The sequence below is a fragment of the Podarcis vaucheri genome (assembly GCF_965113315.1).
Source record: "Podarcis vaucheri genome assembly, chromosome: 6".
NCBI lineage: Eukaryota > Metazoa > Chordata > Lepidosauria > Squamata > Lacertidae > Podarcis > Podarcis vaucheri.
This window is the reverse complement of record NC_138764.1, coordinates 58,422,729-58,439,093: the sequence shown is the minus strand read 5'-3', so window position 1 is coordinate 58,439,093 and position 16,365 is coordinate 58,422,729. Positions and strand designations below refer to the sequence as shown.

General features: G+C 45.7%; 2 protein-coding genes across 5 annotated transcripts in view; one reads left to right on the top strand and one right to left on the bottom strand.

The window, feature by feature from the left end:
• GNAT2 (G protein subunit alpha transducin 2) overlaps positions 1–12,662 on the bottom strand; it is a 29,479-nt gene extending 16,817 nt beyond the window's left edge. Inside the window, exon 1 of one of the 2 annotated variants that reach the window (XM_082227097.1) lies at positions 11,061–12,662. The gene's annotated coding sequence lies outside the window, so the exon portion shown is untranslated. Of the gene's footprint in view, positions 1–3,384; positions 3,433–11,060 lie in introns of those variants that run through there. The other variant, XM_082227096.1, reaches the window with a different exon arrangement.
• Positions 10,193–16,365, top strand: part of AMPD2 (adenosine monophosphate deaminase 2) — a 58,806-nt gene continuing 52,633 nt past the window's right edge. The window contains exon 1 of one of the 3 annotated variants that reach the window (XM_082227064.1): positions 10,193–10,955. In XM_082227064.1, coding sequence (XP_082083190.1) covers positions 10,946–10,955 — 10 coding nt within the window. In that variant the 5' untranslated portion in view covers positions 10,193–10,945. Of the gene's footprint in view, positions 10,956–12,816; positions 13,047–16,365 lie in introns of those variants that run through there. The other 2 variants (XM_082227063.1, XM_082227065.1) reach the window with 2 other exon arrangements.

Below are 16,365 nucleotides of genomic sequence, written 5' to 3'. Positions count from 1 at the left end.
ATAAAAGTATCTTACGCGGAATCCTCCAGGGTGATGAAGAAGGTATTCCACGGAGCTGCCTTAGCTCCGCAGCTGCAGGCGGCAAGGCAGCTGGTCCAAGACTGCTAAGAAGGTAGCATCAGAGTTCTTCACCTTGCTCTGTGCTCTTTTCCCCTCCCCCCACTCCCTACTAAGTCTTCGTGGGTAACCCAATTTTGTTACGGTGGATTTGAGGGCTTTTTATCTCGCCATGTGACCTGGGAAATCCAATTATAAAAGCCCAAGATGGCAAAGATTAATGACTGGCCAAGCAGAACATTGAACCCAAGCTGTGGCGCCGTGTGGTGGAAGATGCTTATGCAACACGAGAATGTAACATAGCAGCTCCCCCAGTGAGAAGAGGCTACGGCGGCGTTTGGGGATTTTTAGTTTAGAAAAATAGGTGAGTGAGGAGCAGGCGACAGGAAAGGATAGAGGTGCATAAAGTAGAACATGGTACAGAGAAAATTGATGTGGATGAGCATTCCTCCCTCTCTTATAATATTGGAACCTGAGGCCATCCAATTAAGTTGAATGTGGGGAGATTCAGGACAGATAAAAGGACATCATTAAAACTATGGAGTTCGCCCCCCCCCCCACAAGGTGTAAGGATGACCACCAACTTCAATGGGATATGACATGGAAAATAAGGCTATCAATGGCTGTGGGTCATGATAGCTCTGTATTCTACTTTCAGTACTGGAGGTGCATGTTTCTCAATAGCAGCTGCCAAGGAACACAAGTAGGAGCGAGCTATTCCACTCCGACTGCTTTTGAGCTTCCTTTTCACATCTGGTTGGCCACTGTGTGAAGCAGAATGCTGGCTTTCGATGGGCCTTTGTTCTGATCGAACAGGGCTACTCTTAGGAGTGGATGCTAACAGCTCTCTCTACCTACGTACTAGGCAAGGATTCCACATTCCCAAAGGAGGCCTCATAGTCAGCTCCTCCCCTTGGAGGCCTGTTGGGGGATCAATTAATAAACTAATAGTTATTATTCATTCAATTTATATTCCAAATGCTCAGAGCTGATCATCACCATCAGTTTATTTGTATGCCATTTTCTCACAAAATTGTACCCAAAGTGGCTCATAACATATTGGGTGAACAAATATAGCCATTCCCCCCCTCTCTCTCATACACACACACACACACACACACACACACAATTAGAAATATAACACTAATAAATAATTACCAAAAAAACAATCCACATAAGTTTGTATAAAATAATACAAATGAACTAACCTAATTTAACAGCTTAAAACTAACCAGAAATTTAAAAAGTAGTATACAAAGCACCCACACACTCCAGAGGGATCTTTTCCCAATAGTTTGGACCCAATCTGATGGGGAAGGTGGCTTAAGAATTTGTTGAGGCCCAAATGTACAAGCTAGTCTCATTTTGGCAGCTGCAACCCAGTAAACTTAATAATGTTTATCCCCAACAGGTGCCGCCTAGGGATTGACCATGGAGATGGCATCGCTGAAATGCATGTGTAATTAGATGCAGCTATTTCTGTTCCTTTACTGCTCTTCTCCCCCACACAGGAAGAGTACAGAATTCTGACACTACCGGTAGTATTCTCTCGCTCACCAAGGAAAAGGTAGCAGAGCTTACTCCCTCCCAATAGGCTGGGAATAGCAGGAGGACCATGCCTATGCAACAACATCTTCAAGGAATGCCTTGGTGCTTTTCACATGAACTGCCCCATAGGCCTGGCTTTGCCATCATCAGAGCTTGTGAAAATGTGAGGTGACCCCCCCCACACACACACGCAGTGGCACAAAGGCCAAAATAGATGTGCTGCTCAGCATATTAGGGGAAGATGGTGAGCTTCTGGGTTTTGTTTGCTTTTCTGTTTGCATAGAGGAAAGGAAACGAACACACGTTTCAGTCTTAGAAGCAACCATCAGCCATTGAAACGGGGTGGGGTATATCCCTTGTGCACAGTTGTGTTTCTGGGCATTAGGGCTGGGATAAATGAAGAACAAAATGCACTCCTCTCTTTCCTTTTTCCTCTGTGCAGCCCTGGCTCTTCTGAGGAATAAGATAATTCACTGAGGTGGGGAACGGGTGAGTTTAATCCTTAAGTGCTGGCAAGCAGAATTGCACCCGCTAATCATGCTTCTCTCTATCCTGCTACTTAAGCTCTTTAAACTGCTGGCTTTGCTCACAAAATCCTCCCCCCCCCCTCCTGCAGCAAACTCCTACATCTTGGGAGGTTTGCAGTTCTAGAAGGATCAGGAGATCTCTGTGCGCACTCTGTGTGTGCTGGGCCGATGCCTGTTGGAGGAGGCCTTCTTAATGCTCCCAGTCTGATAACCCCACTGACAGGTGTTCTCCCCAGCCACTTTCCCCACAGCCCTGTACTCCTGCCCCCCTTCTGTTACACACCCTCCTAACATATCTTAGATGAAAATAGGGACATTCTGTCCTACGTCAGGAAGCCTCATTCTCACTGAACAAATTGTCTGTCTGTCGTTCTGTCTGTCAGTCATTGAATCTTATTTTCAATTAATTGGATGCATGCCTTGGAAGGTGATTTGGCTAAGCACTTACAAATGCACAGCTGATGTCCACTTATTTCATAGAACCTTTGTGTTGATGGAGTCTGAATATATGGTGCCAATTGACTAGTAAGGTATAACTGAATACTAGCAGCCTCATACCCAGCATTACTCAGGAATTCTAAGAAACCAGAAGGTCATTGCAGTTTTGAAATCAGTACTTAAAACCCACACAGTTTTGAAAGGTTCGTGCTGCCATCTTGATTCAAAACACCATCCAATTGTATCCGGGGTATAAATTTTGTTGTTGTTGTTGTCGTCGTCCTCCAAACACAGACAAAGGCCTGTTCCTTGATCTCAGTTCAGGAATAATCGTGCAAAATCTGGTTACACTATCTTAAGAGGTGCACAACAAATAACTTTCTAAAATACTGTAGATAGATAATAAAACGTTTGCTTTTAATCTTAAGTAGTTATAGGAAGAAGGGCATGTTTATAAGATAGATCAGAGAGGCTAGGGAATGGAGCCACATGAGCCATAAGCTTTAGGATTACTATATTGGGAAAAGTGAGGGATTTCTTCCACATTAAGCCAGGCTTCCCCAACCTGGTGCCCCTCATATGTTTTTGGCTGCAAATCGCAGAGCATGCTGCCCGGGACTGATGGGAGTTATAGTGCAAAACAGATGGGTGCCCACCTGTATCTAAAGGCATATTGTGTTGCTTCAGCAACACACAGATCTTCCTTTCTGAATCAGGAAAAAGATAGTAATATGATGTGTATCCCATCTGGGATTCTACAGTTTCATTATAGCTCCTGTATATTCCAGTCGCCATTCAGTTATTGTTATATTACCTGCTCCCCTGGTTTTGCTGTAGAGTCAGTCTGTCACCAAGCCTTGAGAACAGCCACATGTTGGTGAGCATGTGGAATTCCCTTTGCTCGGAGCCGGCGTTCTAAAAATACCCCGTTCTCGGTCCAAGGATTAAAGTGATTTCACAAAGCAATTGCCTGAAACAGGTTTCTAATCCTGACACTGAAATTTGTTTGTCTTAATTTATGGACCTTGCTTAGCCTCCTGTGATTTCTGTGAGGGGCGGAGACCGAAATAGGTGAGGAGAAAATAACTAGTAGCAGTAAACACACGAAGGTAGATGGAGCATTAGAGTTGTGTGGTTGTGAAGCCTCCTAAATATGTGGATGAAAAATTAAAATTAATAAATATCTTAACTGTGAATAATAATAATAATAATAATAATAATAATAATAATAATAATAATTTATTTATACCCCGCCCATCTGGCTGGGTTTCTCCAGCCACGCTGCATGGCTCCCAGCAGAGTACAGTGGTACCTCAGGTTAAGTACTTAATTCGTTCCAGAGGTCCGTACTTAACCTGAAACTGTTCTTAAACTGAAGCACCACTTTGGCTAATGGGGCCTCCTGCTGCTGCCTGCTGCTGCCGCCAGAGCACGATTTCTGTTCTCATCCTGAAGCAAAGTTCTTAACTTGAAGCACTATTTCTGGGTTATTGGAGTCTGTAACCTGAAGCGTATGTAACCTGAAGCATATGTAACCTGAGGTACCACTGTAATAATAATAATAATAATAATAATAATAATAATAATAATAATAAATAATTAATAAAGCGATAAAACACCAAACATTAAAACAGCTTCCCTAAACAGGGTTGCCTTCATATATCTTCTAAAAGTCAGATAGTTCTTTATTTCCTTGACATCTGATGGGAGGGCGTTCCACAGGGTGGGCACCACCACTGAGAAGGCCCTCTGCCTGGTTCCCTGTAACCTCACATCTCGCAGTGACAGAACTGCCAGAAGGCCCTCAGAGCTGGACCTCAGTGTCCGGGCTGAACGATAGGGGTGGAGACACTCCTTCAGGTATACTGGGTGGAGGCCGTTTACTGCTTTAAAGGTCAGCACCAGCACTTTGAATTGTGCCTGGAAATGTACTGGGAGCCAATGTAGGTCTTTCAGGACCGGTGTTATGTAGTCTCGGCAGCCACTCCCAGTCACTAGTCTAGCTGCTGCATTCTGGATTAGTTGTAGTTTAAAGGTCACCTTCAAAGTCTGTACCAACAGTCCTCTATTTTGAAGAGCAGTCAAGAGGACAGCCCTCTATTTGAAGGTGTCCCAAGTCTGGTTTAAAGAGAAGGAATGAAAAGGGAGAGCAGAAGTTGCCCATCAACAGTTAGCATCTCCTGGTCATCAGATGAAACAGCCACAGGGTGTCTTCCCCATTACGACAAGAAGTATTGTATTTTTATTTAAATTATAGTAATTATTTTTAAATTTGCACATATACTTAAACATTACCATATGCAAATATTATACAGATTGGGGTCTTCTTTTTTTAAAGGATGCATATCTTCTTCTTTTTGGTGGTGCAGAACTCAAATTGTCCTTGAAATGTTTATCAGCCAGGTCGTAGCTCAAGTTGATGGGAGAGACCTCTTTCATTGGCTATTTGCCCTGATACCTAAAAATGGAACCTCACTAATTGGAGGGAAGACTGCTGCGTGCCGGGTGTCTCAGAAGATGATGCTGTGAATAGTAATATTTGCATCTGCAAATGCATTTCTGTATCTTAATTGTCAAGATTCGGTCAAAAGGGTTCCACACCATATAATGACAAAGAGTCTTTCCTTAAGATCTGCTGAATTCAGTTGGACTTACTCAGTGGCAGACTTTGGGCTCTCAAATGTCAACAGTGCCCTGTGCAACACTAACATTTGGTACCCCCCCCCCCACTCTTCGTACTCCATTCTACATAACTGTTGCATTGGCCCCTGTGGCCAGCATGGCCGGACTGGTCAAGCTACCCTAAAACTGCCTCTGACCTACTCCAATGTGATGTGCACTGGATTGCCAACTTATTCAACAGTTTTGTACCTTATCCTTTACAAATGTTTCCTGAGTTTAAGAAGTTTGTGGGAGGAGCGAATACATTTTATTTTATTCTCTTTGTTTTCTAACTTACTCCTCCTTTGGGCTGGGAACTCGAGCAGAGGCATACCTAGTCTCCCTTGTACCTTTGCCTAGGAGCTACATAGCAACCTCACCACATTTGCTGCAGATGTTTATATACATACACACAGAGGGAGAGGGATCTTCCACAACATTATTGCTCAATATAAACTTTCCAGTCATGAGGAGACAAACCACTAAGGAGACTGTACATTACATTTTACATCCACAAATATACTTCAGGCAAGGTCTTTCATGAACCTCAACAGTAAGGAGCCATCCCATTCCAAAACAACAGTTCTCTTCATCTTCACCTACCCTCTTTAAGGAGATTGGGAATCCTTTCCTCCATCCCTCTCCAAAGCATCCTTTTCTAGAGGATTATCTTCCAGTCCCTGTGCTTCCATGCAAATACGCAGCCACACATTGTCCCTTCCTGCGTCTTCGTATGGCAGCTCTGCCCAGGGGTGCCAACTTGAATAAAATACTTATCAATTACAAGACACACGCACACCATTTGATTGATTACATAATTGATTATAAGACGCGGCACATAAGCCTAGGTCCATGAATAGTGAATGGGTGCGTTGTAAGATTTTATCACTCTACAAATGCAATGCTCCAGTTAATCATGTCTTCCTAGGTAGATGTTTCAAGGAAATACCCTCTAGCCCCGACTGGTGGTTAACCTTATGCAAGAGAACCTAGGAATTGCTAGCTATCTGCAGGGATGAGTCTGTATTCCTCATTTTCCAATGAAAGGTAGGGTGCATAAAGGTGAAAGATGCAGAAGCAGGAAATGAACAAATATCTTCTTTCTTAATAGCAGCCAAAGTTTTAATTGCACAGAACTTTTGAAAGGCAGAAGCCCCAGCAATGAAAGAAGGGAGGATATTGGAAGTAGCTGTAGATCAAACTAGCAAAGCTAATTTTCTGGATTTAAAAAAGGTGGTAGAATCAAGGAGGTTTTGAGACAAATTATTTTGAAAATATAAAAATCATTATAACGGCAATATAGGTTGAGGGAATTTTAACTGGACAAAATTAATAAACACCTCAGGGGTCCCTTTACCTTTACCTTTTTAAGAACTGATATTATATTTGTGGATGTAAAATGTGATGTACAGCACTTAAAAGCTACTTGACAGAAATGTCTTGTCCTGGGCATGAAATTGAGAACGTGAGCATATTGAAAATATATGACTGGTAATATTTTGAATTTATATTGAAATAAATGAAAACACAAAAAGGTGGCAACCCGCCAAAGAAGCATTTGAGCTCTTGGCTGGTCTGGTTTGCTGACCAGGACAGGGTTAATCCTCCCCCTCTCATTTGAAGGCAAGCAGAACTGGCTGCACCTGTGATGCAACCCAGCAGATATTTTGCAACCTCCTGACCATGAAACTGATGCTAAATTAATTTTCCTTTAGCTTTGTACCTTACTGTCCAGATCTGATAAGATTTGCTGGAGCCAATCAGAACCAGTGTTGAGAACAACATTCTGAACAATAGGATCTTCGCTAGAACAGAGAAAGTGTGCTAGTGCCTTTTAAGTTCACCTGTAGCTTGAAAAACAGAAAGATTTGTGCTTCTCCTATCTGACATGCTCTCTTGAGGACTATGAGTCCTGGCGTTCCTAAGTGCATAAGGAGGAGGGTGCGATAAAGCACAATAATAACTGGAAACATCTAGTGAGAGAACCAGTGCTGGTTGTAGGAGTTAGAGGGTACCATTTTAAAAAAAAACAGGCATTCATTTTATAGATTTATTTTAATTTATTAAATTTCTGTACCACCCTTCATCCGAGGATCACAGGGAGATTCACAACATAAAAATACATAACAAGCAAAAACAATTTCCCACCCACACTTTAAAAGGCCATGGATTGTTTAATTAGCCAAAGACCTGGAAGAAGAGGAATATTTCTGCCTGGCATCTAAATATTGAAACACAGGTTTATATATAAATATATTGGGTTCGAAAGCATATATTGGGTTCGATTCAACACTAGCAGAAGCCAGCACTAGCAGAAGCCAGCATAACAACTCCTGCTAGTATAATGGGACTCCTCTTCTTCCTCTCCACCCCCCACCCGTGCCCTCTCCAAACCTGCTTGGGTCAGGAGAACCTCCAAAATGACAAGAAGGGGGGGGGGGAGCTCATTCTATCTGGCAAACATAAATGCTTGGGCTGACAGAACAACTGCCTTAGCATGGTGCTGAATTCTAACGGTAGATTTCCAGATTAGTGCCAAAATACATAGGTCCTAGTTCACACATGTACATGGGACAAGAGTGGTTAAGCCACGCACAGCAGTTTTTGTATACTACAGAGGTAGGAAAACTTTTTGGTCTGATGGGCCAGATATTTATCTATCCCAACTCAGCAGGCCAACTCTGACAGGTGGGTTGCCCCACAAACCTGTTAACGTTGGCCCTTGGTTGTGAAGGTGGAAGGGGGTAGAGATACTGCCCAAGTTTTGTGCTTTCCGCAGTGGAATCTCTACCTTCCCCTCACCGAATGTTGTGTTTGACATCAGGGGTAGAACAGGTAGGTGTGGTTTCAGGAAAAGGGGCGTGAATGGAGCCAAATGGGGACCCTTAATGGGCCAAGTCTGACCCGCAGGCCAGAGGTACCTCACCATGTGTAAACCTGCATCGGAAATATCCTTTTGGATGACATTTTTCTGGCCTTTTAAAGTAAAAAATAACCTTCAAAGCAAACTGGTCTATTTACATTTGCAGCTATGTTGGTCTATTAGTGAGTTTAAAAAACAGGAAAGGACACATTAACTTGCTTAGGACCAATCAAAAGATTATAAAATAGTCAGGAAGCTCTGTAGGACCCTTTCTGAGGCTGGATGTTTAAAAATAGCAAAAAAAAAAAAAAAGCAGGCATAATGGAAAACACCTAAGGTGAGCCATTATGCAATTCCAGAAATGTAGAAAATGTTATTTCAGAATGAAAATAGAAACTTTTATTTTATGACTCATGAGACTGTGGTATGCTGTGTTACAAGTTTTTCTAGGGCTTACATAAAATGAGGCCTTAGGAAGTCAGCTGATGAGGGGCACATATTATGTGGAAATTGTTCAGTTTGGTTGTGTATTTTTAAAAATGTGTTATTTATTGTTTATGACAACTACGTTGTAGTCATGCATTTTTTGATGTTGTAAGCTGTTTTGAGCATGGTTTGAACTGTGGAAAGGTGGCATACAAATAAATTATGTATGTATGTAGGACAAATATATTAGAGTGGCATTCAACCAAATTTTACTCCGAGTATCTGAGGGACTGAAATTCATGAACAAAATTACTCTATGTTCATTCATTTCAATATATCTACTCTGCATAAAACTTACGTTGACTACTATCCTTAAACTCCAGATTGTATGTTGTACAGTATAACTTTTGATAATATTCACTGTGACATGCATGATTTAGGGAGCGCTGCAGAGCAATTCACATGCTGTGTGAATGCCTGCACAAGATGTGGAGAACACTGGGTTATGAGGCCAAGGATTACTAGGAAACAAAGATACAAATTCTTTTTTCCCCTATGAAAGAAAGAAAATGCCCACATGAGTAAACATGCAAGTTTTATGAAAACTAAAAGTGCAAAACATTTTAAAATGAAACCAGATGCTATTGTGTTTATTACATTTTAATGCCAAAGCTGTATCTGTGATTTCATTACCTGGTCACTCTCCCATGGAATCTTTATTGTCCTTGATATCATTGAATAAATATTAATTATTGTCTAAATACAGGGGATTTATTTCTAAGTATGATTATGATTGCAGCTTGATTCTGCCTTTGTTTGGGGTTGTACACGTCCTCTAAATCCCTCCCCACTCCCTTCTTTCATTCGGTACTCTGGGGCAAGAGGACAGTAATCCAGGTGATATGTTAAGCAAGACTTGTTCTGGATTAATTCAGAATGAAAAGGAGCTGTTATTCAAGATGAATGATGTCCCTATGACTAAAAGGGAAGGGCACCAACACGTAATTTATCACAACACTAACTCCACTTTTTTAAAAATGCCAGGAAACTTTGCTGTTGAGAAGCCCTGCCGGGGAGGACTGCACACTTCACTTTCCGGAGGGACAGCGGTTTCTTGCAGCAAAAACAACAGTCTCGTGGCACTTTAAAAGATCAATGAACTTATTCTGGCATTAGCTCAGAAGCCACCTCATCAGATGTGTGAAGTGTTACCCAGAGTCACAGGTTATATATACAAATGGTGAAGGGATTCTGAACTGCGAGGTCAGACGAAAATGAAATGCGGCAAGTACAGAAGGGAATCTAACACTGGCGATTGGGTAAACTGTTGTTGATGATAAATCAGGCATCCTGGCACTGGATGAGCTAATGAATAAATAAAGTGTGTGTGCACGTGACTGAACTTTATCCTGACTCAAGTCACAGTTGTTATCGCAGAACCTCTCAAAGAACTGCAATTCGGCGCTTTCTGGTCGCAGTTTCCCTTCTCAATTCCTTCGTTCAAGAGGTCAGTTTCAAGAAGCACACACCATGCATTGTGTTAAGTTGTGGGTGAACATGTCAGACAACACAGTGATTCTTCAAACAGCTCTTGTTTATTCACAGGCCAGAACAAAACTGAACTGAAGGGTTCAGCCAGCCTGCTTATATAGAGCTCCACTAGAACACAACAGTAACCATTTCCTGTAACTATCCAATCACTGAACGTCACTTTCAAACCCTTATTTGCATATGTGGACCTGAGTGAAAACTATCTACAGTAACCCCCTGCTGGCCCAGGGTGAGAACTTCAGTGCATAACACCTTGAAAGGACAGCACTTCCCCCAAAGAACTCCGGGAACTGTAGTTGGCCAAGGGTGGCTGGGAGATGTAGCGCTTTGAGGGAGAAACTACAGTTCCCAGGATTCTTTGTGCGTGTGTGTGGCACATTTCGCGCCCTTTCTTGACATGCGGCTGACTTCTAGTTACACCGCCGCGAGATGGCGGCACTTCCACAAGCCGGATGAAACTCCTTTGTTCGGCGCCGCCGCCACCGCCGGCCACGGGGCGGGACTTGGGCCGCCCTACCTGTGCGCCACGATTTGATTTTGCAATGCCGGCATGCCCAGTGGGTGTAGCATCTTCACTTCTGCTCTTATATAATGCGGCTGCTTCTCCTCGGGGCCAGTGACAGCAGCACTTTCCCCGCCAGCACTCGGCCGCCCTGAAGCCCTCAGCCGGGCCAAAGTAGTTCCTCGGGCGGACCTCTCAGAAAGAAGCCGAGCACTTGCTCCGGGGTGGGACTTTGGGCCAGGAAGTGCTCGCGAAACGCCCCCGCTCCCAGGGGCTGCCAGGGGCCGGCTTCCTCTCCAGCTGCGGGGCGGCGGCGGATCGGCAAAAGGAGACTTCCCCCTCCGGTTCCCGGCGGCCTCCGCAGGGGCCGCGATGGCTTCAGGTAGGACGACACCTTCGCCGTGGCAAACCGAGGGCTTTTCCGCGCCGCCGTCAAAGCACCTCGGGTCCGCGAACTGCTGCCCCGCAGACCCTTCTCCTTCCTTACCGCGCAGCCCGAAACTTCATCGGGCCATGCCTGAAAGAAAGCGGGAGCGGAGGGTGAAGGCGGCCGGAGCCAGAGGAGCTCCGGGGGGCGCCCGTGCCCCACCAGTTACCCAGCCCAGTAACGCGGGCGGCTGGGTGTGGGAGGAGGTTCAGATCTCCAGGGCGGAGCCGGTTCCAGGCGAAAGAGCTGGAAAGTTTTGTGTGTGTAAGAAGCGGATGTAGCGAGCCGAAGTCTTTCCTAGCAGATCTCTTGCGCAAGGGCAGACGTTTAAAGGCGCCGTGAAGCAGGGTCACTTGGCCAGAGTTTGGGGTGAAGGCGACGGCTACCGTCCGTTGCGCTCGCGGGGGAATAATCGTAGTTACCCGGAAACTCGCTTCAAGTGCAAGGGCTGCTCCGCCGCCATTTCCCTCCTGTAACCGACTTCCCTTCCCTCCCCCCAAGCCGGCCTCTCTCGCGAGCAGCCAGGTTAGCTGCTGGGCTCCACAGAAAAATGCAAGATGTCCCCTCGAGCCAAGTTTTCCCCGCCGACCCCCTAAGTGGCACTTGCGCAACGGGCTGGTTCTGCAAACTCGCCCCCCCCCCCGGGCAGGGAAACCGGCTGCGATTGGCGCTCCTCGCGTGCCGCTTCCATGCCCGCAGCGGATCAGGGCCGGGGAGCTCTGCCGAGGATGCCGCGCCTCGGCTGCAGCAAGCGCCGCCTCCGCCCGCCGAGCTCGGTGCGGAGGGCGGCGCTCAGCATCTTCGCAGGAGCCGCCGAGCCCGGCAGGCCTCGGAGAGGGAGGAGCCAAGCGTTTCGGAATCTGGTCCATTGTGCCAAGTTGGCCTGTGTTTAAATGCGAAGGGGGGCTGTCTGCGCTCCCTGCCCTGTCACCGCCGTTTGCTTGGGCCGACGGCGTGGTCAAGGGCTGGTCTTGAGGCAGACAGCTTCCGGTAGAAGCGAACTCCTGGAAAAGGGGTCTGGCTGGTTGCCTGTTGCGGAGGGAGAGGACCCGAGAGCCTATAATAGTGCACAAGCTAGCTCGAGAGACACTTGCATGTCAAATCCGTTGATTTCCATCAGTATCTTTCAATACATTTCTGTGGTCTTGTGGGATCCAGTCGCCTCGGTTTAACCCGATTGTGTTGCCGACTTTACATTTCATTTAACCCCTTGGCGTTTTCTTCGAAACCCAGGAAGAATGCAGCAATTGCTTTTGCCCCTTGGGACCAGCAAGCCCGGTAGTGTCTAGAATCCCGTTTCTGCCATCGGGCTGATAAGAAGGGGCGTATGTTCGAAATCGCGTTAACACACCTCACTTTTAACAATCGGATGACTAACCGATGGTGATATCGCCCCCTCTGTAATGCAAACTGTACTTCCAGGTAGGAGGGTGCTAGTGAGGAATGGAACCCGGGGTGGTAGTTATTCTGGATTAATTATTTCTCGTGGGGCGTGATCTCGTGCGTGTGGCCTTCACGGTGCAAGGAGCCCAAACGCCCCGCACTAGAGGCGGGGTTTGTGAGCCTGAGACTGAAGCAAGGTGGGGGGAGGGCAGTGGTCTGGGCTGCCTGAAAGGAAACCAGCCGATCCAGGGATTCCCTGGTTCCTGTTCCCTCGGAAGCAAATCCCCCCGATTCCAATGAGACCGACTCCCAAGTAACAGCGGACAGGGATCGCAGGCCTTGCCTTTCCTTCAGCACCCCCACTGACGAATCGGGGAGTAGACAAGGTGTGCAGGATCCGACCTCGATCCTCGGCTTAGGAAGGCGCGCGGGGGGGGGCGTCTTTGTCCACCCCTGGTCTGGGAGGACCACACTCCATCCATCAGCGGCAAGAGGCGTGGCCTAGCTTAGTCCCCGCCTCTTTCTTGAGCACGGCAGCAGCGCCGGTTCCGAGACTTCGGTGGAGCTTCCAGGAGGCAGCAAAAATGTCATCTGGCGCTGGGCCCCCCAAGAGCGGATCCCCGCTGAGGAAGCGGGCCAGTCTTCAGGCTCCCATCACAGGAGGTGAGCAGGGCGTGGTACTGTCTCCTTAGCCACTAGATGCTGCTATCCAAAGAGAGAGAAGCTGGGAAAATAGCAGTCCTGGAATGGAAACGACCCCTTTTCCTTCCGAGTCCAGCCCCCATTCCTTCACTCTATACTGTTTTTCGGTTATGTGTTTTTTCATCTTTAAGCAGACGATTGCTCCTTTATGCTGTTTGTTGACCATGATAGGGAGACAAGAGCATCATCCTGTGCTTTTTTGCTCAGAAACAAGTCCCGCTAAGCATGCATAGGATTGTGTGAGAATTCAGGGACCAGAGAAACATGAAGAGTACACGCATTTTGAGGCATAAAATGGCAAATCTTTCAAAGAGCTTCAGCATCCATGTGCCACCCTTTCTGTGTGTTGTGGAGCCCCGTTCTATTGAGTGGAGCAGAAATTTGGATAGCCAAATGCTTGGTTGTTGGATTAGGGAGGAGGAACATTTTTGACTATCTGTACAGTGGAGACTAGAAGTGTTAGAATGCTGGATTTAAAGCTGTTGTTGATTAGGATAATATAGTTATACTCTGTGTTTGTTTGTTTGTTGGGTTTGGGTGTTTTGTTTTTGTTATTCTGTATACAAGCCTTTGGAAGGCAGCAATACCTGGGATTCCTTCTAATTATGTCTTAGATTTTTTATTACAACTGACATGCTAGCTGGGGGAAAGGCATTTAGATCTGCCCCCTTCCCACCAGATGCGCCAGCTAAGGGGAGGATGTTTAGATTGCCCACAAAAAAACATAGTAAGAACTGTGAATTTCCTGTGTAATACAACACATCTGAAAGATATCTTGTCTCACCTTTCCTAGTTCCTTAGATTCAGGCTTACTTTTAATCACAGCTTGCCAGAAATTTGGTGTGGTGTGGTGTGGTGTGGTGAATGCAAAATAGTACTGCTCAATTTTCTTCTGAGCATGTGCAGAGAGCATGCCATTTCTAGTGAGCCACCTCCAGCCAGCTGGAACATGGAGTATGGCTAGGTATGTGTAAACCCTGGATCCCCTTTTCTGAGAAGTTCAGCACTGTCTGTACTTTTCCTTTCTTGGCTTCTACCTTGTTGCTTAATTTGAGGTAAGTGGTCCAGTATCTGCAGTGCTTTACAGGTTATTTGTGAGAACAGGAGAGAAGGTATATTCCCAAGTTTGACAGTTTTACTTTGAGTATTTTACCTCTTGGGTTAGATATGTCTTTTGTAGGAAGCATGGGAGTCTTTGCGGATAAAAAGCACACCCTCCTTCATGTGGGAGTACATCTGCAGTGTGTGGGTATGTAGGAACTGCAACTGCAGGATAGGGTACGTGGCATTCGCTCCTACTGAAGCAGGCTGCTGCTCCATATGGCTGTCTTTCTTGTATCCTTATGAGCTCCTGGGCTCTCTTCATTTGGAGCTATGAGTGCCCAGGAGCTGATATAGAACATACATATAGTGTAGCTGTCCAATATGTCCATACAGATTGCTGTTGATGGGTTAGATAAGCTTGTGATGTGCATATGCATGGAGGTATATATTTTTGAGAATGGGAATCATGTTAATGATAAGGTGCCTGAATTGAATGGCTGCTTGTTGATAAAAGAAATATTTACACATTGTTTCCCCCCTTTTGTTTGTTTGTTTTATATTCCTAAAATGTCTACCATCTAGATTGCTTAGGCCTGCAAACATTGGACACTTTGGAATTATTGCAGGCATTTCATAGTCTTTCCTTTATTTAGACTGGAGATGAGGGTCGTGAATGGGGTTTTCGCCTCAAAAAACTATACAGTAATGCTTTCCTTAAAACACAGGATTCCTAGTAGCCCGAGTATTAATTCTTCCTGAACTGCATTCTGAGGACTCTTTTCTTTTACTGGCCCTTGACTGAGGATTTGTGGCCAGTAACATAATAATTAATAATGCTGTTCTAGGCTCTTCCTTTTATTCCCCACTTGCTTCTCACCATGAGGTTTTGGGTACCCAAGCACATAATGAAAATAGCAAGAGCTTCCATTGGGGAGCACTTGCTTTGCATGTAGAAAGTCCCAGGTTCAATCCCCAGCATCCCCTGTTAAAGCTGGGAAAGACTGTTAGTCTGAAACCCTGGGGAACTGCCAGTCAGTGTTGACAGTATTGAGCTAGATGGACCAATGTTCTGACTTGGTGTAAGGCAGTTTCCGATGTTCCTTGGGTTTGCCTTCTATCCCCATTCCCGTAGTAAATGGACAGGATTCTCTTATCCCGATTCTATAGAATTCCTCTGGAATGTTAAGAAGACAGACTAGCCTGGAGAGCTATCCATCCCAGTGTTGCAGCTGAGGCGGCTTCATCCATTCTCCATCAGACGCTGCTGCTATTGCTACTGAAAGGAGGACAGATCTAGGATTTGTTTTTAAGAAAATCTTTGTAGCTTGCCTTTGCTGTATATTAATTAAGAAAACTCCCAATGTATCATACACCAGCACATGAGGGAGTAAGCTTTGGTGTCTTCCTTTCACTGCTTATGTGATGGTGACATTAACAACCTGAGTTATCCCACATATAAATGTAAGAAGAGGGTGCTCATCCAGTCCAGCATCCTGCTCTCACAGCAGCCAGCCAGATGCTTATGGGAAGCCAACAAGCAGGACCTGAGTGTAACAGCACTCTCCCCTATTGTCAGTTCCCGCAACTGGTATTCTGAGGCATGTTGCCTCTGCTAGCAGAAGTGGAACATACCCCTGATGGCTAGTAGCCATTGATAGCCTTCTCCTCCATGAAGCTGTCTAACCGTTTTTTGAAAAACATCTGTAGTCAGAAGTGTGTTGGGACTGGCTTCTGTCACATCGTTCTCTGTACGGTGCAGATAGTTTTTAAGGTAAAGGGACCCCTGACCATTAGGTCCAGTCGTGGCTGACTCTGGGTTTGCGGTGCTCATCTTGCTTTACTGGCCAAGGGAGCCGGTGTACAGCTTCCGGGTCATGTGGCCAGCATGACTAAGCCGCTTCTGGCAAACCAGAGCAGTGCACGGAAACGCCGTTTACCTTCCTGCCAGAGCGGTACCTATTTATCTACTTGCACTTTGTTGTGCTTTTGAACTGCTAGGTTGGCAGGAGCAGGGGCCAAGCAACGGGAGCTCACGCCATTGCGGGGATTCGAACCACCAACCTTCTGATCGGCAAGCCCTAGGCTCTGTGGTTTAACCCACAGCGCCACCCGCGTCCCTGCTGATAGTTTTTAAGCTGACACAAAACACTTCATTACATTACACCAGCCTGTTTGAGTGCAAATCAAATGATTTTGCCGGTGCTCTTCAGAGTGTGAGATAGTCATTGCATCTTTT